Source organism: Micropterus dolomieu, linkage group LG06, assembly GCF_021292245.1.
Source record: "Micropterus dolomieu isolate WLL.071019.BEF.003 ecotype Adirondacks linkage group LG06, ASM2129224v1, whole genome shotgun sequence".
Taxonomy (NCBI): Eukaryota; Metazoa; Chordata; class Actinopteri; order Centrarchiformes; family Centrarchidae; genus Micropterus; species Micropterus dolomieu.
In genome coordinates, this window is record NC_060155.1 from 4,814,785 (window position 1) to 4,842,542 (window position 27,758).

Consider the following 27,758-nt stretch of genomic DNA (forward strand, 5'->3'; position numbering starts at 1 on the left):
TTCTCAATCTGCCAAGCAAAATATTGTCCAGAGCTTAGTGTTTTTATCTACGCCAGTGTTTTCCCAAAATATTTCTCACTCTGGTCCTGTTGGAATCTGGTAACATTTGTCACCATGCTATATCTCCTAAATACCCTGAGTAAATTATGAAGTCAGGGGAGAAGATATCCAGTGAATGTCTTACCAGCTCGGTGACCATGTGTGTTTCTTTGGCTTTGACGGCAAATTAAAAAGCTCAATTTACTTAAAACAGATTGTAGAAGCAGTCAATGTGTTATTGAATAACTTTATTAGCCCTCAACATTTGCTGTATCACACTCCATCCTTGTGCAAGCCCAAGTGTGCAGAGAGCCAAGTGAATTAGCCACCATTGTTTTATTTCCCTCCCAACTACAAGGCAGCAGTGAATTCTGGGAAGGCTCTGAGGGATTTGTTGTGATTTGATTCTCCGCGTTTCCCGAGGAGGCAGCGCTCTTATTGAATCGACTCCATTACATTTCATCTCCACCGGGGGAATAAGGGGCCTCAGAGAGAGCGAACGGGGCCGTGTTGTATCACAAACACACCAGAAACAGCGACGCAGACAAACAGACAGCAGTCGCCTTGCAGCTTTTCACAGGCTGATAAGGTTGTGTGTGTGTGTGTCTGTGTGTTCACTTGTGTGCATGCATTTGCACTTGACTTCATGTATGCCATGTGCACACAACATTTAATAGGCGTTGTTTGTATCGTTCTTTGCTATGTTTCGATGCAGGCGCTTCTGTGTTTGTTGGTTTTTGTTCATGTGCATGCATGTATTTTCTGGAACTGTGGAGGAGTGAGAGTGACAAGTCAAAGGGGGTGTTTGTTTGTGTGTGTTTGTGTAAGCCACAGTATGGTGGCAGGTATGCAGCTGCACACTTTGAGTACAAAGTTGGCTGCCTTGTGCAAGGTTCTGTACAGATTTCTGTTGATGGTGGTCAAAACAGGAGCAGGATTAACTAGCGAGGTGGCCCCAGGGTACAAATTAGATGTGGGCCCCCTCTGAGCCCCCTTTCCTCCAAATCTTCTGTGCATTGTGTATGTATCCTGTTGCCTGAATACACATGGCAGCTTCATTATAATTCGCCCACAGACCCAGACACCGACCAGTACTCTTACGCTAGCATAAGTGCTACCTGCACAAGGTTTGCTGTGTGCCAGTTTCTGATCATTTTACTAAAAATGCATTTTTGTATATGGGAATATACATAATATGAGCATGATATCAACTGAACAAAAAGCTAGACTTTGCCACAGTGCCTGTTACTGAACATTGCCTCAAGATTACATCTTGAAAGCCTGCTTCAAGCTGCACTAATCAATATTTTCCATCTCGATTATCAATCAAATGACTATTTAATTCAGAGGGGTTGCTTGTCGTGAGAATTATCACGAAACTGTATTTTTTTTAGCCTTTTCACCACAGTGTTTTAATTTTCTCCCTTTTCTTTTCAAATCTTATCAGACGTGTTTCCAGTCATATCAGGCAGCTGTATTGAACAAACAAGCTCTGATTAACTGACGCCCTGCCTGCACAGCACCAAACTGCTGACAAAGTTAGCAAATAAGCTGGTGAAGAGTGGATGGTTTAGCAGCCAGATATTTCCCTCAGGAGTTGGCGATGACCAAACTCAGGTTAAAGAAGAGTATACTTGCACAGAAACTTGCATTCATCAGGTGGCCAAAACATTTCAGTGTGTATTGTGCTTTAGTGCTACATATTACCAAACACATTTGTAATTCATCAAATTATCATAAACTAATCATCTTGTTGGTAATCCAGCCTTGCTGGAAATTTAACCTCAAGAGTATGTATATGTAATGGTGTTACAGCAAATTAATACTATTCACAGTTAATTCAAACACGCCCTTGTTTCATTCAATGCAGAGTAAAAATACAGCCTATCCAACTTCCCTGTCTATTGAGGAGCCTCTGAGACTCCTGACAGGAGCTCCAGTTGGGGACCAAACTGCAAACACAAACACAGGACTATCTAAACGTATGCATTCTCACAAACACTACAGTTTAGTACAATGACAGACGGATTTGAAGGCCTGAAAAGCTTCAGCAAGCTTAAACATAATTATGTTGGATTTGCACATTCATGACATAACTGTAGGCGCCACTATTTTACATTGTATGATGGGACCAACTGAGAAGACGTCTATCTCACTCTCTCTTTCTCTCCTAGCATCCACTTACACACATACATCATCTGTGTTGTTTATTGCACCTTCTTTCCCATGTTTCTGCAAACCCACACATCTGACCATTTCTTAATCTGTTCATCTCTTCTGTTTAGCTCATTAAAATGGATCGGCCTTGTTTGACGATCAACACATTACTGCATCATGTTTAGTCTTGTATAACTGTTAATTTCCTGTAGAATATTATTTGAAGATGTCGCTCTGCAAAATGTTGTTGAATCCACAGAATCAGTTTTCAAATTGTTCTCATCAGACTCTTAAGTCTGACAAATTCAATTTTAAAGCCAAGTATATAAAGTGAACTGTTCAGCTGGAAAACTGTGTGGAAAAGTGGTTTGCTTGTTCTCTGCTGTCTACTTTCTGCCAGACTAACCTGGAGATGGAAGAACTCGCAGCTGTGACTTTTCCCCTGTTCGCAACCGTTTAAGACCTGAGAAAACCCAAGCTCAGTCACATCTCTCTGCGCCTCAGCTGCTCTACTATCTGGCTCATAATGTGTGAATAGACCAACAGACAAGATGTTGGCTTTCACTGCTATGCAGAATCTGAATGTGTGTTCTCACCACTCTCTGAGCAGAACAGGATGTCTTAATACAGCTTGGGGAACATCTCTGCTTGAGGGTCAATCAGGACTGCCTGAAATTGTCAGTCTGAATGCTGATCCAAAGTCTGGCAATGAGAACAGGGACAGTTTTTTGATCGGCTGCCACTGTATTCTGCCTCCAGTAAATACATATCCATAACACCGACATACTTTGCACCTGAGAAAAGTCATCTCATAGTCAGAAGGTGCACAAGCTAATCTGCAGCACAAGTAAGTGGCTTTGAAGCTAGCTACATCTACATCCCAACCTTCTGTTTGGTTCTACTGTCAGGTTTGAACCCCAGTGAGAGCCATTAGACATGAAATAAATAATAAATAAAACAAGAAGTTATGAAGAAAACCTGAGATCCATGTCTGACAAGTGTGGTTTAATTTTCTCTGGACATGGCCAGATTAAAATGTTACAGTGGCCCGGGGCAAAAATCTGCTGTTTAACATCCCACCACGGGTGGCATAAATGGCGGCCTGCAGTCAAACATATATGGCTGATTAAATACAACCTTTTATTGAGGAAAACTTTGCCAGTTGGGAGTACAGCCTTGTCTGTGTGTTGTGTTAGGATGCTAAGCACGTCTCCGTTTGTGAAGTCAGGCCTCAGTGATCCTGAGTTGCACCGTGACTGATGAGGCAGACAAACTGATTCCTGTTGATACTAGTGAAATGCAGTGCTACAGATGTTCATTCATCTTTTAAAGCAGTGGTTCCCAACCTGGGGTGGGGTTGGGGGGGAGAAATCACAATGGGGTGCCCAAAGCTTTATCTGTTTTGAGGTTGTCAAAAAATCGTAATAACACAATAGATCATTTATACAAAAGTCTGTATAAATTTTTTTCCTCACTTAAAACAGTAGGCAGACTACTTAGTAGTAGGGCTGTAAAGGTTTTGAAACAGAGACCAAAATCCTGACACAAAAGTCCATGATCTCGTGTCACGGATCGGAGCGACAGAACCACGACACCCCGCTCATTGGACTGTGGAGCTCTCATTAAGACGGTACAACTGTGGCGGCGACCGGTGGAGGGTGGGCTCGGTAGCGGTGTATATTGTAGACTATTTGTATTAACAGTAGGTTATTGTAGGTCATTTCCCACCTTAAAGGTTAGTGTTTATTTACTTGAATCCGCTCCTCTGCTCCTCTCCCCACACTCGCACACACCTCTTTCTGTCTCTCTCTCCCTGTATGTGTCTCAGCTGACTTTCTCCATCAGCAGTACGTTTCATGAAGTTGCCCTGTTTAATAAATTCACCTGTGATTCAGTTTTGAAGTGCGCCGCATGTGGATCGAAACTGAAACTTAACGTTAGAGAGTGACGTCTGCAGTGGTGCGTTCACTGTCGCTCCGTAATGTAACATTTCCTGCGTGTCCGTTAACGTAATACCAGATGACCTCTCCCTCACCGTTTCTCTGCAAAGTGCTAAAGTGGTTTGCCAAATATACTTTTGCAGGTGCAACTGTAGGCCTACCTGTCCGGCCCGCCAAAGTAAAGTATAGGCCTATGTTGAAAACACTTAAGTTAGTGCCAGCTGTAGGCTTATATTTTGTAAATATTACACCTTATAAACCCCTTTTCTTGGTATCAAACAATACCAAGAAACAAAACACCAGGAGACTGTTGGTGAAGGCCAACAAAGAGCTGGCACTGATTTACACAGAGCCATGGAGGTGTCATTTGACTCCATTTGTTCGCTATTAGTAAGTAATTACATAATAATTTTCTGTGTGCGTGATTTGTCAGCTGTTGGGGGGGCTCAGCTTTTCTTAGATAAAAGTAGGGGGGGCGCCAAAGAAAAAAGGTTGGGCCACTGTTTTAAAGGATGCATTCAAATACTATGTGGTGACATTAAATAACTGATCATTTTTATAGTTTGAAAGGACAGGTATTGTCTTTGCCATTACATGTAGGTCACAAAATTCACTATGCAGACTGCCGGGAACGTTCATGACATCTGTTTCTGCTACAACATGTACAGTACATCCAGCTTGAGATCAAGTTCAGTACTTTCATTGTAAAACACTACAACCCTGGGAGGACGGCTTTGTAAGTTTATATATAAGCTAGGGAAGCTGTATTTCACTGTGAAAACACATTACCTCAACTATTTTCACTTTATGGTTTAGTTTCCATTGTTTTGCAAGTATTCTCGCATCAAACACCCAAAATGGCTAACCATTAAAGGGAGCTTCAACTTTGACATATGCAGTTCTCTATCTTGTGGTTTTACAGTTAGCTGATAGGCACAATACAAAGCGCTTAAAATGAACATGTTAGATTCTATATCTGCTACTCCTGCCTGCTGTTTTGCCAGCCAGAGATCCATTAAAAATAATTTCAAATGGCTGACAGTCATTAAATCAACATGTCAAACACAAATGATTATGTATGAGTGTAGAGCGTGAGATAGGTTGTATTAAAGTTAGTGTCTGTCAGCCGCCATCTGCTCCTATATGGTAGAATCAGTTATATTGTATAAGAGGGAAGACAGGCCAGTCCCCTTCCACTCCTAATCCCTGGATCAAGGCCAAGAGCTACAGTGGGGAGACATGTTCTGCCTCTGGGAATCCTTTATGGATGTGGGAGAGGACTGCTCACTGGGTTTTTAGGGGTCGTTTGGGTGTTCCTATGTTGGAACAAGAGAAGGCGGGTGAATACTTTATTTCCTCAGTGCTCTCTATCCCCTTTGGAAAAACAGAATCATTCAGTTTTTTATACAGACACAGATATACATATGGCTCCGCCAGTTATTTTCTTTCAACCAAAGATTTAGGTTACTGTTATCCTGTCTGCCACAACTTGTTTGTCTCCTCTGCTTTTAGATTGGGATGAAAACCCAAGCAAATGTACTGCACGTTGTTTTTAAATAGAGCAGCCTGACAAAAAATCTTTTCAAAATCTCTAAGGGCTTGTTAATTTAGATCGTAAAGATGGAGTTGTTTTAAATAGCTTCGAAAACAAGGTGGGCTTGGCCTTGTTAGAATCCATGGAGGGCCTTTAAATCAGATTCGCAATGTTCAGCACTGTACAGCTGTAGGTGGTTAGAAATATTAGTTTGACCGCTTTCTTGGGGGAATTCCACTACTACGGCCACTTGTGTTGGATAAAATAATATACACTGATGTTTTCTGCAATCGCAATTAATCTTATTGATAAACCAAATGTTGAAAAGTTAGATTTCAACCATCTTAACCATCTTGTATGCAACATTCCCAAATTCAAACCAGTAAGTAAAATAACAGATCATTTATAAATACAAACAACAAAAAAATAGCACAATTCCTCTTTAAGTGCATTATTGATGTCTTCATATTAATGACAAGGATTATGTCTCGTATTTATGTAATGGATATTCAAAATGGAGACTCCAAACATATTTAATAGTGGACGACCTGCTGTGATCATACTAAATATTACCTCACTCCGAGTCCCACTTAAAAGCCAAATTAAGTGTTTGATCTGAGATCAACAAACATGTACATTAATCCGGTTGTCAAAATTATTATTGCAGTGGTGTTCAGCCTTCATAATTTTACAGTGGTTTGTTTATTTATTTATTTATTGGTTTATTACGGTTTACGAGGGAAAATGTCCCCAGAGTTTTCTTAATACTTTTCCCTCAACATGACTGCAGTAGTTTGTGTGATCAACAGCTGTCCAAAGGTTTTCTTTCTTTCTGGCAGCAACAATCACATATAGATAGATAGATAAATAAATAAATAAATATAGCATACAGTAAACAAAAGCACTATATTTCACACCCACTAAAACCAAAATTTTGGAATTTTCTCTTGGTTTTCCTAGAAGAGTTTTTCTGCCTAATTGTTGTAGTAGTGTAACTTCATCTGAATCCTTTCATTTACGAGTAATGTGTCTCGCAAGGCCGCAGACACTGGAAAGCCACAGGGGACACTGGAAGGTATTAGACCGAACAACAGAAAGCAAGGAGTGGTTAGTGTAGAAACCCTAACCCCCTCCCCACACACACACACACAAAAACACACACACACACACACACACACACACACACACACACACACACACACACACACACACACACACACACACACACACACACACACAGGACAAAATAACAGGTCAGCAGCTTCCATGATGGAAACAGTGATATATTGTTAGTATGTAGTATGTTTGAGTAACATTTTCTAGGGTCATATTTCTGTGTGTGTGTGTGGTCAGAGACAGTCTGTGGGCCATCTCTATCTAGTATTGACCATGTCTGATAGTGTGATGGTGTGATGATGTCATTTTCTTCTATTTGGAGCCAGACTGACTGACCATTTGAGGACCCTCAGGGTGAGTTTTTCTTAAGATGTCACACACAGGAAATAAAGTAATGGTACATGTAGTACACAACTACTACAAGAACAAAAATAACAATTTAAATGTACTAGCTAGAAAAAAACCAATAATAGTGAAAACTGTTCTTTAAGAGGTAAAACCTTGGCTTGACAGGGAAGTACTAGTCACGTCTTGTATTTAATCTGGACAAAAAACTGTTTATTAGACCGGGTTTACTAACAGTGGTGGTACAGTAAGCACACAGTATAGTGGTATATTCATGTAAGTGCAAGACATGGGTTTCATGAAAACAGTTTGTGATACTATTGTAGGAAAAATCTAAAAAAAGAACTATAATCTCCTTGACTTTCCTAAACAGGGTCTCTGTTCTGTTGGATAAAACCTTTTTTCTTTTGCAATCTTCCCCCTCTGGGATGTAATTACAAGTAAAAAGACTATTACTATAACTAACTTTGGGTACCAAAGTTTTTGAAACTTGATGTTACAGATTTAGATTTTTACCAAAAAGTATTGAGGTTTGACAGCCAGTTCTTCTGCTCAGGAAGGAAAAGAATTATTTTTTCATTTACTCTCCCCACACAGTTTCTTCAAGCCAGACCAAAGATCCAAACTGTCAAGCTCCAGTTCTACTTTTAAAAACGCAGGTCCTCAGTCACAAAAGAGCTGGAAGCAGCGCAGCCATTAATGTCACAAACGTCTCATTGGAATCCACTTAAGGTATTTAATATTCATCAGATAAAAGAATTTGCCAACATTCCTAATAGGACTCTTAAAGAGCTTAAATGCAGCTGGGCTAACTCTGACAGTATGTTTCACATTAGTGTGGCTGTAGTGGTGCCTCGCGTGACGTGTCCTGCTTTATCTCCCGCTGGGGATGGGATTCAGTCTGTGACAGTGGCAGGCGGGGGTGTAAGAGGGGGATTCTTGGCCATTTGGATTGAAGCACAAGAGCAGCGTGCGGGTCTAAGAGCTCTGTCTGACCCTAAAAGGCTGTTGACCCACATTTGGTGTCGTAGATGGCACTTTACATCACTCAGCTGTCAGACTGGAATCCCCCGTGTATGTGTGTGTTTGACTTGCATGTATTATGTATGTAGTGTATTGTGTAGTAATGTCTGAACTTGAGTCGGACACATTTTTATAGAATTTTTTTTTAGTATTTTTATGTGTATTTTGAGTGTGCCACAGTAATTAGTTCAGTGCAAAAACATTAGTGGATAAATAGACATAAAAGCAATTTAAAGATGGTCATTTTAAATATTTTCTGAATTCTAATGTATATGAGAGCATGTGTGTTGAGAGATGTTTATTTCTGTATTTTGTGTTGTGTTTGTAAAGCTGCAGAAAGGACAAAACAAATTTCCATTCGGGGACAATAAAGCATATCTTATTCTTTTTATCTTATTTGATGGCATATATTATAGACTCAAAGCATTACAGACTTAAAGAAAACATTAAATGGTATGCGTGTTAGACCACTTGGCCACCAGGAAAAAATTGTTTTCAAACATTTAACAGACTAAAAATTAAATTGACCCCACTCGTCCTAAACTGGGCCATTCTGGGAATTTTTCGACAGAAGAAAACGGGGGATTATATATAATCTAATAAACCTTGAATTATGTCATCACACACATAAATACATGTACACATTGAGTAAAAGAAGGATGGGTAGTGTGTTTGATGACAGGTAGGTCAAACTAGAGAATAGATCAGTTGTCTCTGTTTGTGTCCATGAATGTGTGGATGTCTTAGCTAGAAAGCCAGTGAACTTGTGCATTTTTGTACTCTTACACGTGTGGTGTTGAGCGTGCAGACGAAACGTGGCTCTTTTTTAGGTTTAAATCACCGCGTGATGACCCACAGACGCTGAGAGCCTGCTGGTTTTTATTAGCACAGCCTGATGCCTGTTAAACTCAAACACACTGAACCCGCTGCGGGTTCCATTGTGGCAGATATATGGCTGGGGTCGACTTTCAGGTAGCTCGGGGATGGATTTCCCATTGTCCTTGCCTTATTATTTTTTTAATAACGACGTGATGACCTTATTACAAATGTCAAACACAGACGTATTTACAACAGTGTTCCAGGAGAGTGCAAGCGGGGACTTGGGTTTGTAATCAGGGGGAGGCAACAAAAAGACTTGTTTGACGATGCATGTGAAACAGTTGAGTCATTAAGGATGCAGTGGAAGAGTTTGCCAGGAGTTACAGCGTGTTGCAACATCCTCTGAAATTTTCACTCTCTTGTTCCTCCGCTCCGCTGCCCTCCTCACTCTGCAACAGTGCGTATTAATGTATTTATGCACTACTCACCTCCCCTTTCTTGTCGCTTTCCTTTTCTTACAAAATACCTGGAGCTGGGGGGGGGATCCTCAAACTTCATGATCTTATCATTCGGTGTCTGAAATGCCATTATTTACACCGTAGACACAAGACTCCAGAGTCCCTTTACTTACCGTTGCACTGCTGTACTGCAAGATGCATCACTTCTCAACTCCACGATTATTGGATCAGAGTCTGGACAGGGGAAATGAGAAAACTCTCACACACACACACGCACATGACACATCACAGGGCAGCGGAGAAAACTTTTTCATCACACCGTCGGAAGCACAGAGTCCGCTTTGAAATAAAGGTATTTACGACTGTTCTCCCTTTGGAGAAAGAGAGCCTGACTGGGTTTTGATTAGCTGTGATTGTGCTCTGCGTTTTTCTTACTCCGCTGCAGCTCATTACCAGAAAACACACACTCATCTCTTCGATCTTCTCTATATTTTTCCCAGTACGTCCGCAGCTCTTACATCCCTCCTTTCAACGAGACGTGTTCTTACACCACATAAAAATTACATCAGGGCCCTCATCTTTAAATAGCCTATGACATTTATTGATGGCTTGAAGGGTGCGTTCTCTGCGCGGTTTCGGCCTGGGCCTATTAAAGCAATTGAATCCTTGTCTTTCTGTCTTTGAAGTGTTGTGAGAACCACTGCGCTGTCCAGGCTCCAGTTAATCATTTGTGATAGCAAAGAGCTCCATATGAAAAGCGCTGTTTTATGGCAGCAGCAGGCACAGTATGGGGTGTCTGTTATGCAGGTCATAGATAATATCATCTCTGGTGTGTGAGGAAGAAAGAGTGAGATTTTGATGCAGCATGTGAACTGTGAGATATTTGTGTGTTGTGTGTGCCCTTAGCTCGCCTAGGGTATTAAATATAGCACTGGTGATTAGGAATCCTCTTTTGTGTGATGTACATTTGCAGCCATTAGCGCCCCGTGTTGTGTTGCTCCCTCTCATAATGTTGCTCCGGATGTGAACTTCTGCAAAGGCTTTTGGCCTGGGTTCATTTTCCGATGCTTAGATATGACGCTCGCCTGAAGGCTTTTTCTCTCATGTGATGCACAGCAGCTACTGAGCAAAACTGCAGAGCAACAGAGCTTTATCCTTTTACTGGGAATCACTCGCTATGTGAACTGGTAGATTGTTGTGGTTAGCCTCAGGGGATGTGAGCTTTTATGCTTTGATGATTGCCTGGCCAGAACAATTTAAAGCTGTGAATCGTGCAGCCTCGGTCGTCATTTCTCCAACACATCATTTTCATCAGAGAGTGTGCCGTGACTGTGACACAGGCTCTGCGGGGATATGTTGTTGCGTGTGTGTGTACACATAATGTAATGATAGATGAACTGGTCTTTGAGTTCTACTGTCAGGATGTTGTGGTCTTGGCTTGGTGATAAAGAGATCTAATCTTTTGTAGTCAGCATAAGATGCTTATGATTTTAGCATCTGCTAAAAGCTAAAAAACTGCGGCCCGCACATGAATGATGTAAATCCGATGACTGGATACTTTGTCTGGGTTTAAAGATCAATTCTGCAATATCAAATTTTAATCGTAGTTCATATAGGGCAATATGAAGATATATACTGTGAGAAGATTATGGCAACCATCGGAAGAAAACTTCTTTATGACAGTATTAGAATTGCAGGGTTCTTGCGTCAGTGTTGTGAAGTTTCTTTTTTTTTTTTTTTTAAATTACATTTAATTTATCAGCCAAAAACTAACACTAATAATGATAGAAGAGGGTTGCACTCAGAGGCAAGAAGTAATTTCATACAAAATGTTTTGGACCATTTGGCCTTCATCACTGTGTGTACCAAGTATGCAGGTAAACCCATTTAGTATAAGCTGGACATCTGACCCATCAGATACATATCATCAAGTTCTACTGTACCACTCAAGCAAACACAGACACACCCATCTCATCTATATTTAGATTAACTGTTATGCGTCAATAGTTTCTAAATTGAATTTCCCCTAAATGTACTACATCACAATATATACACGTACCGCAACACAAAATTTAGAAGAATTTTTTCATATTGCTCATCTCTAATGGGTCACATATTGACTTGTGTATCCACTGTGTCTTTGTTGAAATCTGACATGAGGCTTTTGTTGTTCAACATCCTATTTTCTATCTTTATACTTGTCTCACACTTATATATGCTTTGTTGAGTGACTGAGTTGACTGTATATAAGAAGTGGATGTAGAACATCGTGACGTCACCCGTTGGTTTGTGGACTGCCGTTTTGAAGCCTCCTGTTTGGCCAGTAGGGCGCCACCATGTTGAGTTTTTTCAATCAGCAGCACCGGACGTGACCATATTTGGACGAGACGGTGGACCTAATGGCCGTGTGTGGCGCTAGCTAGCTTGCTCAGCTGGGTGCAGGGCTGACAATTTTGTCTAGCGAACAACAATCTTAAAATTAAATGTACTCACCAGAGAAAGTGAACAGCCAACTCCTAATAAGCTTTTTCAACGGCGTTGGTTAAATTTACACAGTGCCGTGGGTACGAGTCACTCTAGCCCAATTGACCGGTCGCCATGGTAACAATTTGTCAATCCCAGATAGTGCTGAAGCATACTCTGCTTTCTGGTCTATTTGCCTCTAAATGGGACCATAATTTAGTAAATGAACATGTTATATTGAAGAAGACATAAAACTAGCAACTGAGACCATAGACTCATTAGGAAAGTGTTTACTGAGGTAATGTATCAGCTGAGAAGTAGGGTCATTTTACCATTATGTCTAATGGAACTGGACTTCTTTTTGTAACTAGAACAGTCGCCCCCTGCTGGCCGTTCAATAGAATGCAAGTTTAAGATAAATGTAAATGCTCCGTATTTGTATAGTGCCTTTCTAGTCTTTTCGACCACTCAAAGCCTGAGCCACAGCTGCCCCATCATCATCAGTTTGCTGACCGGAAGCTCCCGCTTGGTTGAGTCTCATCATGTGAAACTATTTTGTCATTTCTTGTCTTGATATGAAATATTTCAGTCAGCAAATACAGTATATCTGAACCTAATGGTTTATTTAGAATAGTGACCATTTCAATAGCATTTACAAAATAACCTTTTGGCCCATATCTGCTTCTATATCTACCACTGTATAGGGTTGTCTGTGTTTTCTGTTCTCATGTAGCTGCAAATATGAGTACATTCAGTCTAAGAAGCTGATTTGATATCTGCAGCTGCATGAATAAATGCGGTTGTGTGTGATTCCAGGCCTCCCAGCCCCGTCTTCCTCCCAGCATGCTCCCCACAGCGCTGAGGCCTCGGGTTTCCCACATGGAGGGCAGAGAATAGAGGGAGTCCCTCTAAAGCTGTCAGCAGAGCTCAGTCGGCAGGCGCTGCAGCATGCATCACGACGACTGGTTTTTATTTAATGCAGAGAGGCAGAGATGCCAAGTTGGAGGTAGAAAAGAGAAGGAAGCGAGGAGTTTATGGGTGGTCAACAGAGGAAGGGAGAGAAAGCTGGAAAGAAGGGAAAATGGAAACCACTGCATTGGTTGCAGATGAGAGCAGTTTTGAGTTTACAAAAACCCCAATTTGGCGGTGAATCCAACTTACCTCTATGTTGAAAATAGAATTAGTTGTAAACTGTTTCTGAAGTTTTTTAAGTGTTGCAAACTGTTCTGAAGCTCATTTGATAGTCTCCACACGATTTTTTGCAGATCAGACATGGTTGTTCTTATAGTAACGGTATAGCTATGGAGACAGAGAACGCTCCTTTTTTACCCGGCATTCTCAGCAGAATTTTAGCGCATCTCCAGTGGATACCCCAACACAAAGGTTTGGGGGTTTTTTATTTGGCGGGATTGCGTGCAGAATAAGACGAGCGGTTGCCAAAGAGATAAATCACAAGGTTATTTTTTTTTTCTTCTGTTCCGAATTGAATTGGGCCCCTGTTGTTTGCTGCCCCCCCTCCTTCCCTCTCTGCTTTAATAAGTGTAACTGCATTTGGGATTAAGAGACCCCCTGTTTCAACGACTTCAATGTAATTATCCCCAGCCCCATACAGACACACACTCACGTACACACAGCTCTAAAACTTGTTTTCTTTATTTAATTAAATGCAGTGATTTAACTGTGGTAGGGCAAGAAAAAAACTCATTAAACTAATTAGGATTGCCACACAAGACTCTTCAAGCTCTTTTTAGACTCTGTTCTGAGGATTGTAGCAAAGTGTGTGTATCTGCGTGTTTGGATCTTTTATTTCAACGCTCTGCATTTCAATGGTGATATCTACGATCTATCGCCCTTTTGTGGCAGCGTTGAAATGACTTAGCGGTCTTGTGAATGAGGCCAACAGCTGCTGGGCGGAGATTTGCCAGAGCAATAACTGTCGGAACAAAACCTAATCACTCCTTTTGGCCCTCATTTGCTTATGCAAATTTGCCATTGTGCAGAAGTATATTAGTAGTTCAGCACAGGGACACGCAAGGCATGTGTTCGTCGTGGACTTGGCGTCGCAGCTTTTAGACGAGGCATGGGGAAAGTATGTGAGCTGTGAACTCTGGGCCTCTGTGCTCTTATTCTTTTCCTGTTTCCAGAAAGAATCACGTTTGTAGGTCGTTTTGTCTTGGAACAGGCATCAGGCTGTCTTGTTGCATGTCGTGCTGCTCACCTTCTCTTCCATTTTTTCATGGTTTCCGCTTTGATTAAAACCAAAATTCTGAAAGAAGGGATTACACTTAGGGCATTTAGGCTTGCATTCAACAAAGCTGTGACTTGCGTTACAAAGACACAACTACTGTGTCAAAGGCACTTCAGCTCTAGATACAGCCATACAGTTCTCTAATTTACCATGATTTCTTACCTAAATATGTTAAGCTATCTTCCCTTCACCATGGTGTATAGTTGGGTTGGGTGGTGATTTGTGTTTTCAAATTTGAATCCAGTATTGAGTCTGCTTATCCAATCTAAATCATTTTGAGTCCCTTAGTAAATTCATTTAGGTTCAGCTGTTACCATTTGTGAGTTCAGTTAAAAATAACTGAAACTCATTTAAATCTCTATGTAAATGGCTGCTGGGTCAGAAACTGCAGAAATTGACATGACAGTCAGAAAAGACTCACCGCTCTGTTGCCTCAGAGTTTAACTATGCAGGATATTTTATCAACCTGGATCCAGACGCAAAGATGACCCACCTATTGGAACTTATCATTATTAAGGTGGTTGGTATATGGGGTTGTTTTCGTTCATTTATGTCTTCTTTTCTTTATGTATATTCTAATACAAAAATAACAAGATATTGCATCCATTCCTTCATTTATTTAAGTATCATTTTAAACGAATACAAAATTTTATCCCAATGCATCAATGGGTAAACAAGATGACATCTCCATGGACACATTTTTGGGGCGAATAGCCAATAGCTTTGCCTTACTGTCCTAAAACACTAAGTTCAGGTGTGTTTCCAACCTAGACAGACAGCAAGAGAAACTAGAAAAACCCCATAATCTTTTTCAATCCAATTGTTTTAATCCTCATTCATTCCTCTGTGTCCTCTTATAACCACGAATCTAGTTACATTATTTTTCCTGTCAACCTTTAATGACTGCCTGATGACAGGGGAGGGCCATCTCTTTGATGGGTAATTGGGCTCTTAAATAACCTTAAATCACACACGTGAAGGAAGCATGCTAGATTAAAGGAATCTCAATTAGTCCTCATACCCTGACATTTTCAAGACGTCAGCCCCCCCACCCCCTCCACCATGTATCCTATTCCATATCCTGTCCACTTCAGGAGTTTTGACAAGAACCAGACATCAGCTAGCGGTGGCCCTCTGCCCCTGACCAACCACCAGTGTCAAAACTGCAAGCTCGTAGTTCTCGCAGGCAGATGGGGAGGAAAAGGAGGTGGGTGTGAGGGTAAAGAGATGGAAGAGAGCTTGTCTCTTGTTTTGTTTTTTCTTGCAAACAGCCTCCTGAGACATTAAGAGAGGAAGGGGGTGATAGTTTAGTGGAGGAGAGGGAAGCGGCTATGAAGCGTTGACAGGTTTCTTGCTTGGCGGTGAAGGAGGGGAAACTTTTCCAGTCGCTGTGAATGAGCCATGTCATTTTTTTTTCTTAATAGATTTCCCTCTTCTGTGTTTTTATACGTGGGGTTTTTCCATTCTTTGAATCCATCTTTCTTTCAACTTTGCTAGATGATTAACAAGATAGAAAAAGTAACTTTTCTACTTTGTAGGACTTCTTCTTGTTTTGTGATTTACAGTTTCTCGTCTCCAGGCCTTTAAAATTATTTAAATAATCCCAAAAAAAATCACTGTTTAATGTGCTCACAACCTGTCAACCTAGGCAACTTGTGACGAGGGGTCATAGTGTCATTTTAAGGGGTCACAAGCCGAAAAGGTTGCAAACCACTGCTATCTATTGTTTGTGTCTTAGTGGAATATGAATGAGTAGTGGTGTAGTGGACCAGCAAGACCTGTGCGAGACCTATTGATTCTCGCCAATAGATTGCCAGCACTCTACCCCTCCACCCTTTCCCTTAGGCCCGTTAGTACAAATAATGACTAATCAATATGCGCTGGAGTCCCCGTGAATGTCCTTTTAACACTTGATTTATGTCACAGCAACACAGCAGCACTCTCTTACTCACTCCGCTTACCAGCCAATCAATTTAACCAATCACAGTGAGGACCCCCTCATATGTAGTTTTATTATAATTACATTATATATATATATATATATATATATATATTTATTTTTTTAATTTAATTTTTAATTAGACGGCATAGATCAGCATGACCTCAGTGACATGCTGTGATTGGGTGAGATTATGAAACGGTTCAGTCTCACGTCTGAAGCTTTATCGACAGGGTATTTGGAGTGCGTTATGTAGATTTGTATTGATTGCCAATTTTGCTACCCGCTGTTCATCGCTCAGTGTCGGTGTGCAGCTGTCTGTAGACGTGTCCTAATGGCAAGAGATCACTGCATCAAGAAGGGATTTTTTTCCTTCGCTTTGTCAAGTCTGTCACTGTGATCATGGGATGGTTGATGTTTTGGTCATGGTCTTTATCCAGAATACATTTTAATGAGAGGGGAGGTCCAGGGTCCAACTGGGTATGTCAGTAGGACACAAATAAGGCTGTAACTAATGATTATCTTAATCATTGATTGATCTGTCTATTTTTTTGATATATTGGCTTATTGTGTTTTGTAAATATTAGAAAATGGCAAAAAAAAAGATCACAATTTTCCAGAGCCCAAAATGACCTTTACATATTCTTTCTTTTGTTCAACCAGCAGTCCAAATCCAAAACGTTTTACATTTATTCTATCAGCCATGACCACACACACGAAACCTAGCAACGAGAGGATGAGACAAAACACCGCAACAATACATTCTCCTCCGTAACATCATTTTAAAACAGCAAATTAAAATTAAACAGCAAATGCTTAAGGAAGGCCTCGAACGGTTAATCAGATCTCAAAATTCTTTCTTACTTTATCAATATAACTGATATATATTTTGTTTCACAGAAAAGCGATGAGAGGAACAGCTATATATGCTAGCCTGTGTATTTGTCTCTATCGATACATATGCACGTGTGGATGAGAGAGAATGTGGGGTAAGCGATCTGTCCCACGAGGGGCGTTCCGGTGGCAGCAAAGTCCATACTCTGTGCACAGAGGTTGAGGAGGGCCGCCCTGACCTTCCCCTCCCAGTGGATCTGATTTCCATAGCAGTATTCAGGAAGCACTGATGACAGCCACTCAAATAGAAACCATCTCTCTCTCTCTCTCTCTCTGAATTGCCTTTTTCATCGCCGTTTGACTCAACAGTTGTGCCGTTTAAGGCAATCAAGTTTTCAGTTCCCACGTTACCTTCTGTTCTCTATAATCTGTCTTCAGCCACAGGAGTAGTTTGTCATTGTCAGGGAAATGTAGGTATGATTTTAACACTTTACTAGTCTTGCACTCATATCCTAAGTCATTCCGGTCTAGACTTTTCTGAAGTGGAAGGGACTTGTTTTGTTAAAAGAGCTCAAAAGTATAGTTATTCAGTATTCCTCATTAAAGCACTAAAACTCAAACATTTTTATTGTCAGGGTCTCCCAAAGGAAGAAAAGCTGAAAGGTAAAGGACTAAACATGAACAAATTATCTCCTGCTGTGATTTACATATTTTGAACCAGAATGTGTCAGAAGGTTTTTACATTTCTACTTACTGACACACGTTTTCCTCTTGCTCACTTTCATGTCCAATTATAGGTCTCTTACTTACAGTCCACATTGTATCATTATGTGACAAGTAATCCTCAACAAAAAAGAAGCTTACGCATTTTCAGCAAGTATTTCCGTATATTAACATTTAATGCCATATGTATTATATTCAGATTTTGTGTGCTAATCCTTCCAAAAACAGTAGATATGGCTGCAAATGTTCCATCGCTAATACTAATCCAGAGACATAAATTCTATTATCCCTGTCATGTTCCCTGAGTTATTTTAAGGGGGGCAGTTGTGTCAGTCTTGCTTTTAAATAAAACACATGTTGGAATTAACTAACCCTTGTATCCTGTCAAATTTTGTGGATTTTCACGCTCCGTGGACCTTGAAACCCCAGTGATCGCACACTCACAGAAGAAGGTATGACAAGTGGTATTTATATCTTAGTAGCTAGTTTATTCTTTAGTATGCTACATGCGGTTCTCTCTGCAAACGAGAGAGGTCTGGATCATTCTGTATATTTGCAAATAAGTCCAAGTGGTTTATTTCTCTTGGCTGGGAGTACCAGAAGGGTGGAGTACAGCGCTTCAAGGCAATGCAGATAAATGGTTAATCATAGAAAAGCGCACTAAAGTAACTTGTATTTTCATGATATTTTGCAACTATTGCCACTGATTATCTTGTTCTGTGTGGCAAACTCCACCCATCTGACTGAAAGCTAAAACAAACCCTGTATTTGCAAATACTGTTTTGATCTACTCTCAGCTTAAGCATTCCTGAACCATACGCTTCATGGAAACGTCAAATACTAAACAGTATTTGACTGGATTTCCCTATGTAAGTCAATGAAGTGCTATTTAATTGTATGCCTAACAGGTTGTGCATAGTGGAGAAAAACTTTAAAATGATGCTGAATGCTTTTTTGTTGTTCAGTTTCTCTGTTTTATTGTTTTTCCTATTTTTTTTCGTGAGTAACTACTAAGCATCACCCTCCCTATCTGAAAAAACAACCCCATAGCAATCTTCCTTTGAGCAAGTGCTCCAGTGTAGCTCTTCACCTTCCAATAGTAGAAAGAAAGAAAACTTTCCCATGTGTGAATGTGAGCTACTATGTGTTTTAGGGGGTTGTTGGAAAAAGAGAATATTTGCTAAGTAAAAATCTTTCCTGTTAAAGTAAACTTTATTAGAAACTCCACTTTTAGCTAGAAGTGGTGTGTGCCGCACAATATTCAACTTTTTCTTTAAGTTAATCGTTCCTAAAGGGATATTCTTACACACACAGAAAGGAATATTACACAAACAAAACCCATGCCAGAAACATCCACATAAACCCACACATGTACAATTTAACTGTATGAAATGTATATACTATTACCCAGCACAGAAAACACACCACACAAAATGTAAATATTTAATATATAGTGTAGATACTATAACCTACCCATAAAAACAATGTAGATATATAAAACATAAGCCCAATAAATATATGCTGTAATGATCACGAAAAATTACAAGCACAATGTAAATGGAAAATCCACTGTATTTGCCATAACCTACCACATAAGATGTACATACAATAACACAAGTACAATGTAAATATACATATAAATCATACATGTAACATTGTGACATCAGGATTTTATTTTTGCAGATTTGTTCGGTCCAGGTTGCGCTTGTGATTGTGAAAGGTTGCTTGATCGCTTACAATAGATAGTTTGTGTCTTGTCATGTGGACTAGCAGATACAAAGTGAAGGAGGCAACCTAACAAATCGGGAGAGATGAGAGAAGGAAATGGAGAATACATTATATTCCCAGTGTAATTTGCAGAACTCTAGCAGATATGGAAATGTAGGAGACTAACAAATGAAGGATAAAGTGTTCTATCATGCACAATCCCTTCAACATCCCAAGCCTCCACGATACTGAGTAAAATATACTGCAAGTGATTGTGAGCTTTGTTCCATGATTACATGGCCACCATTAGACACCATTATATACCAGCTCTTACAATATGATTAACAGCGCAACAGACAGGGAAGATGGGAATTGTGATCTTGAGAAGGGCAGATCCCTCAGGACTCTAGACTTGTGTCTCGGCCCGGCCACTTGAAATACACCGCTGCCACAGTGAGGTCACTGCACCACACACAAGCATACATACACTTCGGTCTATCACCTCAGATAGCTTGAACACAACTAATGGCAGTAGGACCTTTTAAAGGGGCACACTTAAGTCCAGCATACCCCCCCCACCCCCCACCCCCATTCCCATAATGCCTTATTTATGGCCCCCTGGCACGCTATAAAACCAGCCTGTGTCAGCAGCTGTCTGTAAGACCTCCAGGGATTAATTCAATTCATGCCAGAACGTAGCCTGCACCCTCGCCTGCTTTCTCCCTCATTCAGTTCCTCAGTACCCGGTGTCTCAACCTTGACAGCACCATGACATAGACTACGTCCACACTAAGTTAGCTAAAAATGTTTCTAGTTGTTAGAGAAAGCTGCTTAGCGTCTGCATCTGCCTCCACATTTCCATACACCGTCCCTTCATCTCCTCTCCAACATCCTCTGTCCACTCTGATCTCTTTGAAGTCTTTTCCGAAGGACCTCAGTGGACCCTTCTCTGCCTTTTGTGCTTTCATTCAGTCTTATCGCTTCTCTCCTCGTTACGGTCTGTCCCAATCCAAAAAGATTTCCCTCCTATGCTTCAGTCCTCCTTTCATCCATCCCTTGACTTGTCACTATCTCCCATAACCTCTCTCCAGCTTCCATTTAAATGAAAAATCATCAGAATTATATATTCACAATCAGAAGGACACCATCTCTCTCCGGCTCTTTCCTCCTCACTATTTTTCCTTCCAGAAAGGTGATGTCCACCATCTGAATAATGCAACACATACTTCAAAGCCCTGTTGAAACTTTTGAAACAAAATGCATCTTGGATGATCCAGTCACAAATAGATCAAAGTCATGTGAATCCTCCCAAAACACATTGGTAACACATTCTGATCCAGTTGCCCAGGCAACATTTGATGGTGGACATGTGTCCTCATAATATATATAGTGTATTATTAAAACAGGATGATATTAATTAAAAAATTAAGTTGTGGTGGCCCAACACCCAAGACACTTTGTCCTACAATTAGGGGATCACCGATCACATGAGAAATAACAATTATCCCCAAACTATTTACCTGGCACATTCCATGCAACCACAACATCTTGCCATGTCATCCCATCTTTCTCCCTTTATCTTCATAATTTTCAGGCTGTTAGTCTAATGATTGCCTTTCCTTGACAAAACGTACCCCTTAGATCTTTCAAGCTGCTCTGTTTTTAGAATAAACAGATCATATAAAAACATTTAAATATGTACAATGTTTATGGAACAGAGTTGTTCTATCGTTTTCTCTCTCTGTCGCACCTCCCATCACATCTTCCTTTGAATCCCCCCACAAGCTAACCTCCGTCGTTCCCCCTTCCCTCTCCCTTCACTATCATCATTCATTCACACTTGGCCTGCGTCCTGCCTCCTCATCCTTCCTTCCTTATACCGTCTTCCATCTTCACACTTTATCTGACATCCTCAACCTCATCTCTTCCCTTCCATCCCTTTCCCATCACATCTTTCAAAAAGAGTTCCCCTCTAGGGATCTTGACAGCAACCAGCCCCCAAGAGGGACTTGAACCGTGGAGAACTGTATGACGGGTATCTGCCAAAAACTGTGTGACACCCTTTGAGTTTTCAACGCGAGCTCTTTGATGGGGTGTACTTATGTCTTTCATGTGGGTGCATGTGTGTCTCTCTGTTGCATCAGATAGAGCTGGGGATCTTTGTGGGTCTGCAAAGACTCTTGTTTTTTCATACATTGGGTCAATTTAAAATGTCTTTTTTTTTTTTTCCTTGCCACATAATGACAGGTGTATTTATGCGTGACCAGTGTTTGATTAATGCAGACATTGTGGAACAAAATCGAAAAAATGCCCCTTTCAGTCCATCTTATGTTTGTTAAAACAAATCTCCAGAATATAAAATTAGAACTCCATGTCCACTTACAAAAACAGATCAATCACAGCACAAGCTACACCTGTTTTATTGGCTGAACATTTTCATCAGTTAGTCCGGTGTACACTGATCTAAAAAATGAAATTATGAAAAATGGCTGTTATGTTACCAACGTGCCAACTAACAGTGCTAAAAATATTCACATTATAATAATATAGAACAAAGAAAATTGTCTTACATTGAATAAATTATGTAAATAATTAACCAAGTAATAGTTTAAGCAGTAGTTTAATAACAGGTTGCCCAGTAACTGAAAGACCGGCGGATTGATCCTCGGCTCCTCCAGCCTGCATGTCGAAGTGTCCTTGGGCAAAATACTGAACCTCAAATTGCTTCCGATGGCTGTGCCATCAGTTTGTGAGTGTGTGTGTGAAGGATTCATATCTGTTTCTGATGAGCGGTTGGCACCTTGCATGCATGTGTGAATGTGGAAATGTGACATGTAGTAAAAAGCACTTTGAGTGATCGGAAGACTAGAAAGGCGCTTTACAAGTACAGTCCATTTACCATATATGCACAGGTATGCAGGGAAGAAATAAAGATATATAAATATATATACACACGCACGCGCGGCTTCAGTGTAGTCACCCTGTCAACCCTTTCAACACATTGTCTTTTCTCATGAAGTCCAGATACTTAAACACACTCACAAACCCATGTAGATCTCCACATAGTTTCAGTGCAGTCAGCCCTCCGTCAGGGGACGACTGTAGCCACTGCTACCTAGTTAGGAGACGTTTTGACAGGAGTTGGGGAGCTTTGTCTGCCAGGAAGCAGGCATGGTGGGGGATCCTCCAGTCAGCCGCCCCAGGAGATTTATTGTATCACCTGTCCACATGAGAATGCACCGTGGCCTGCTCATCATATAGGCTGGATTTACCGGGCAGTTAGAAAATATTTTTCTGAGCTCATCTCATAAATGAGAGTTTTTTAATGTGTCCTCCTTGAAATGGTGTCTGTGTTGCAGTATTTCAAATGATCATATCCTGAGGAAGTGAGCAGGCCTGGAGTGGGTGTAACCACGGAAAGGGTGGGCAAAAGGGTGTCATTTAGGACTGCACCTAATGATTATTTTTCATTTATGATTAATGAAAATTTTTCCTGAACAATTGTGTTGTCTATAAATTTTAATTTCCCACAGCTCAATGAGGTTTTAATCAGCCAGGAGTCAAAAACCCAGATATATTGATTTTACTCTCAAATATGACAAAGAAAGTAACGACTCAAACATTTTTGCTTGAAAAATGACTAAAGAGAAGGAACTACAAATTTTGTTGTTATACAACCGTGTGCTGTATAATGACAACTAAATAACCTTGTACCTTGAAAACGATGAATTAATTACCAAAATAGCTGTCAATTTCCTAATCAAGCAATCGTTACAGCTCTGGTGTCATTTCTGAAGGCTAACCGTGTCCAGTTAAGGAAGAAGTCTACTTCGACTGGGAATTTATGAGACAATCTTTTCCTGCGTTCAAATTATTCTCTGGATAGCAGATATTGCCACATATGTCATATCTATTATTGTACCTCATATTGTCCTTGTGTGTATGTCAAGAATAGTGTTGTAACAGAATTCCAACTTTGTTTTCCAAACAGTGGAGATGTTGTGGAGTTGTTTTGTAATCTTTAGCTGTTCGGCGCAGATTCAAATAACTATTTTTCTGGTTCTGCAGCTGTTAGAGACTCAACTGAAACAGGATTTCTTGGCTTAACTCTATTTTGAAACTCTCCAGTAATTTAACCCTCAGCAGCAACATTGCTGGTAAACACTTATCACTACAGCTTACCTAAGCAACCCCACTACACAACCCATACACACTCACAGAAGACAGATGGGGGCAAATTGTAAGCTATTTCACTTTGCCACTCTGTCTTGAGTTTACTTCTAGAACTAATTTCCCCCTGTCTCCCCAAATCCCACAGAATTTCCACCTGTGAACAGTTTCATGGTCAACACAATGGGGAGTTTAGGCTGCAGCAAGTTGAATGCAAGGAAGAGGTGGAAGGGGGATTGAGTCGGGGGGTGGGGGGAAGCGAGAAAGAGGAAGCGTCTGTACATTGCTGGTGCTATGGATCTTTCATGGTGGGCCTCCTTTGAAACATTTGTCTGGAGGAGAAGCAGGATAGTCTTTATGTGTGTCTTTAGTGCCTGGCGGCGTTCTCAGCTGCAGCTGGTTCTGTGTGATCCGTTGGTAGAGGACAGGGAGGAGGGTACCCAGGATTTCCTTTAAGATGACTGCAGGGCTCTGGAGATTTTGGCTAACAGATGTGAAGTTAAACAACTCTAACATCTGTTTCACCAGGAGAGGTTAACTAGAAGTTAATGTTTGGATGGAGAGAGTGATTATTCCTATAAAGATTCTGAGGCGCTGAGCTGCTGAGAAAGCATAGATAATCTTGGTGGTTGAGACAAACCACAATATATGTAGCAGAATTTCGAAAGTTTTTCTACTGAAGTAAATATAGCTAAATAGAAAAGGCTGAAGTATATTAAGGAGCTGTGTTTATATAAACTGACTAAACTGACACTGAATGAAAAATAAACCAAAATCATCGTAGCTATGGTCCTTACTTACTCTCAAGTTTGGCTCTGTAAATCCTGGCTCCTTGGCTTCTCCTTTTGGCTCCAATCAGTGAGCTTTGACTTAGTGAGAACAAGCCTACATCCGCAGCTCGCCCCCATAGAAGTATGTGTTAACTAGATATCTGCATGTGTGAGGTCTGGTAATGAAGTTAAAGGACCACTGAGAAAAACTCATGCAAACTGTTATTATTGTTATCTCATAGTGGTTAATTGTGTTGGAACAAAATTCCTAAGTAAGTGAAAGTAGCAGAAATCAGACTTGCATCGACAAGTACTGCCTAAGGCTGTGTTCAGGCAGACCGTAGCACTGCATGGAAAAACTGCAGTTAAAAAAACACAAGGTCGTTCGACAAAAGTTAAATTTACACTTTATAAGTTTTGCAGCATTGTAAAATCTTGTCTCATAGTATTATAAACCAACGTGCGCCGTATTGGTGTCTGATAAGCCTTCAAACACATTTATGTCTCACCAGTACCTGAAGCAACAAAGCCACCACCAACGCAGCCCCTTGCATTTTTTAACGCAGTGCTGTTTTGGGTCTGTACGCCCACTAACAGTAAAAGTCCATTGCGTCTCTTACATTTATTTCAGTGTGAAAAGCTCAAGGTCTCAACTGCCAAAAAGAAGGCTCTGCTTTGCCTTTAAAAATTATATAACAAAAAATGAATCCAAGGTATTTGTGTATTGCCATCTTATTTTTAGAGAAGGAAATGCAGAGCTTCAGGTGCTTATAAAACAGAAATATGATTTGGTGTTTTTTCATTGTATTTTTGCACAAAATCACATTTGTGTTGATGGTCTGGGGAGAACGTGTCCTTGCCTCCAAAAGCTACTGTATATTGAATATTTCATGAAGTCATGTGTAGAGTCCCAGTTTTTAATGAATGCTTGTGGAACCAGTGCTGCACTGCAGCTCCACTCCCAAGAGGAACTGTTTGGAAAAACAAATGTTTTGCTGTGTTTTCAACTACTGTGCATGGGATAATGTGGTAACTGAAATGCTTTAGCGATAAGAGTAGACATGAGTCACAATATAATAATTTGACATTTTTACATATTTGTCAGATCTAAAACAAGCAGAAGTGTAACATGTGTACAGTATGTGTCCCATTTTGTAACATAATCATGTGAAGATCTCCTCTTAAGTTGGCAAGGTAGACTGCCACATTTAGAATAATGTAATACATCTGACTGAATTGTCCTCACGTTGATATCAACATGTTGTATAGATTTCAGTGTCACAAGCTCATAGTTGTAAAGAGTAGTGACATGGATGGTTTAAATGCACATGAGAATGGGCTCACGTTATTATCATGGCTTTGCCAAATGCCAGCCTCTGTCTGAGTAGTCTCCCTGGCATCTAGGACACGCATTACCATGGCAATCATACATCAGATACCCACTCTTTCTCTCTCAAAATTGCCTGCTGTCACAAGATGCCTCTAGTCTCATTTTCCTCCGATGCAGCCCCGAAACAGAGGGAAAGGGCCCCCTGCCTCCTGATGATAATGGATCCTAATTTGACTTAGATTATGATTTATCAGATGATGCTGATGCTTCCGTCGGCTAGTATTATGCAGCTCTCTGAAAATGGGAACCATTACGAGTGAGACGTCCATCCGTCACCCCCCCCAGTCGCCATGACAGAGAGAGTGCCATACGAGCCGGACCATGATGCCTGCCCCAGAAATTAGACTGCTCCAATTTGATTTCCTTTTTCACTCTCAATGTCATTTTCTCTCCCCTCCCCTTCATTTCTTCCCACCCTCCTTCCTCACCAGTCCAGGCTACACCAAAATTATGGGGGACATTGGGGGAATGTATCAGTCAAATCCTTACCTTTCTCACCAAAACTGGGATTGGAATTCTAATTTAGCCTCGCTCTGCTTATTTTTTTCTGCTTCTGTCGTCTCAGCCGCAGCCCAAAATGACCGTTATCTCACTTTTCCTTTCTCTGTCATTTCCTTCTTCTGCCTTTAAAGGGTGATCCATTCTGCTGTCAAAGGAGAGATGAATCCTTATTCTGGTTGCTCTGATTAATGTCGCACTCAGACTGTCTGCCTCCTAATGTACAGATCATTGTGGCAGCTAGCTAATATAGGCTGCATTGTGTAATTCAGTCTTTGATATGTACAAAGATAAATCCATTTTTTGAGTCTTTCACCCATCTGAAATGCTCAATTCCCTCTCCACGTCAGCCCTTGTCACTGCTAAGTCTACTATTGTCCTGAGGGTCTTCACATTTCCTCTCAGTCCCGTCTAATTTAATTCGGCCCTTTTCTGTTGCTGTTTGGATCTGTTAGGGTTGACTGCATTTTGGATAGGATCTAATTATTCTTGGGCCTCTTTCTGACCAGGTCTTTCTGTCTTCAGGTCCTTTTTTTATAGTCTCATCTTCTTGAAAATAATTTTTTACTGCCAGTATTGAGGTTCACCTGGAAGGCTGGAAAAGTTTTAAATGCTCCAGTTCCACCCACCACTGTGGAAACACCTCCTGTGCCATTTCTGCGTCCATTAAAGGCACATTTTGACCCCAATTATCTATTTTTGAAGGTAAATTTTATTTATCCCCTGAACCATCTTCAAGAACTGACACCAATTAGGAGACTAGAATAAGAGATAAAACATCAGGGTTTACTACCAGAAATGAAAACAGAGATTGACTTTAATTTTCAGAGCTTTTAAATGATGAAATTAGTTACAATAACCTACTCAAGTACAGTACTGCAGTTAGGTTGTTGATTGCAAGATGTAGTTACGGTCACACTATTATATTGTCAGTTGCTCTCTGGAGTGTTGGGATTATACTTTATGTGAACACAAATGAATGTGTACGTGCCAATGTATGTAGGTGATATGTGTTTCAACAATTATGTGTTGAATTATGTATGAATTATTGTATTAAATGATTAAATGATTTTTATGTGGACTCCTGAAGGTTAGCTAATACACTTCAAGAGATCCAAATCTATTAATCAGTGAATCAAACCAATTAGGCTGGCTTGTGCCAGCAATAGTCTACTTAGTGTGGAGTGCCCAGACTTTAAAAGTTAAAGAAAATAATTGGTTATTATTATTGGTCACACCTCTGCAACTCCTCCAATGCTGCTTGAGTCATGTAGTCATTGAGTAATTGGCAACCTTCAGCCAGGATATTTTAAGTTGTAATGTGCTCGGGTTAAACTGACTGCTTGGGTCCCCTGCATCCCGACTTAAACCGCTAGTAAACCTGAAATATTTTATACTCTATTCTTTCGTCAGCTGTAAAAGCTAAGAAAAAGTTCTTTAAGCGAAGTATGATTCTCTGCCAGCATGAAAAGACAAGAGCCCAAGAACTTGTGTAAATGTAGTTCCTGATTCAGCCTGAACTTTATTCATGAGTATGAAGAAGTCGGGCCTTGTTATCAATGTTTAGTTTAGCTGAGACCTCATA

General features: G+C 40.5%; 1 protein-coding gene across 7 annotated transcripts in view; it reads left to right on the forward strand.

The window, feature by feature from the left end:
- LOC123971976 (partitioning defective 3 homolog) overlaps positions 1–27,758 on the forward strand; it is a 291,948-nt gene that overhangs the window by 189,891 nt on the left and 74,299 nt on the right. Inside the window, exon 24 of one of the 7 annotated variants that reach the window (XM_046051127.1) lies at positions 2,597–3,006. The exons of the other annotated variants lie outside the window; for them this stretch is intronic. Within the exon in view, the coding sequence (XP_045907083.1) occupies positions 2,597–2,630 (34 nt within the window). The 3' untranslated portion in view covers positions 2,631–3,006. Of the gene's footprint in view, positions 1–2,596; positions 3,007–27,758 lie in introns of those variants that run through there. 7 annotated transcript variants of the gene reach the window in all.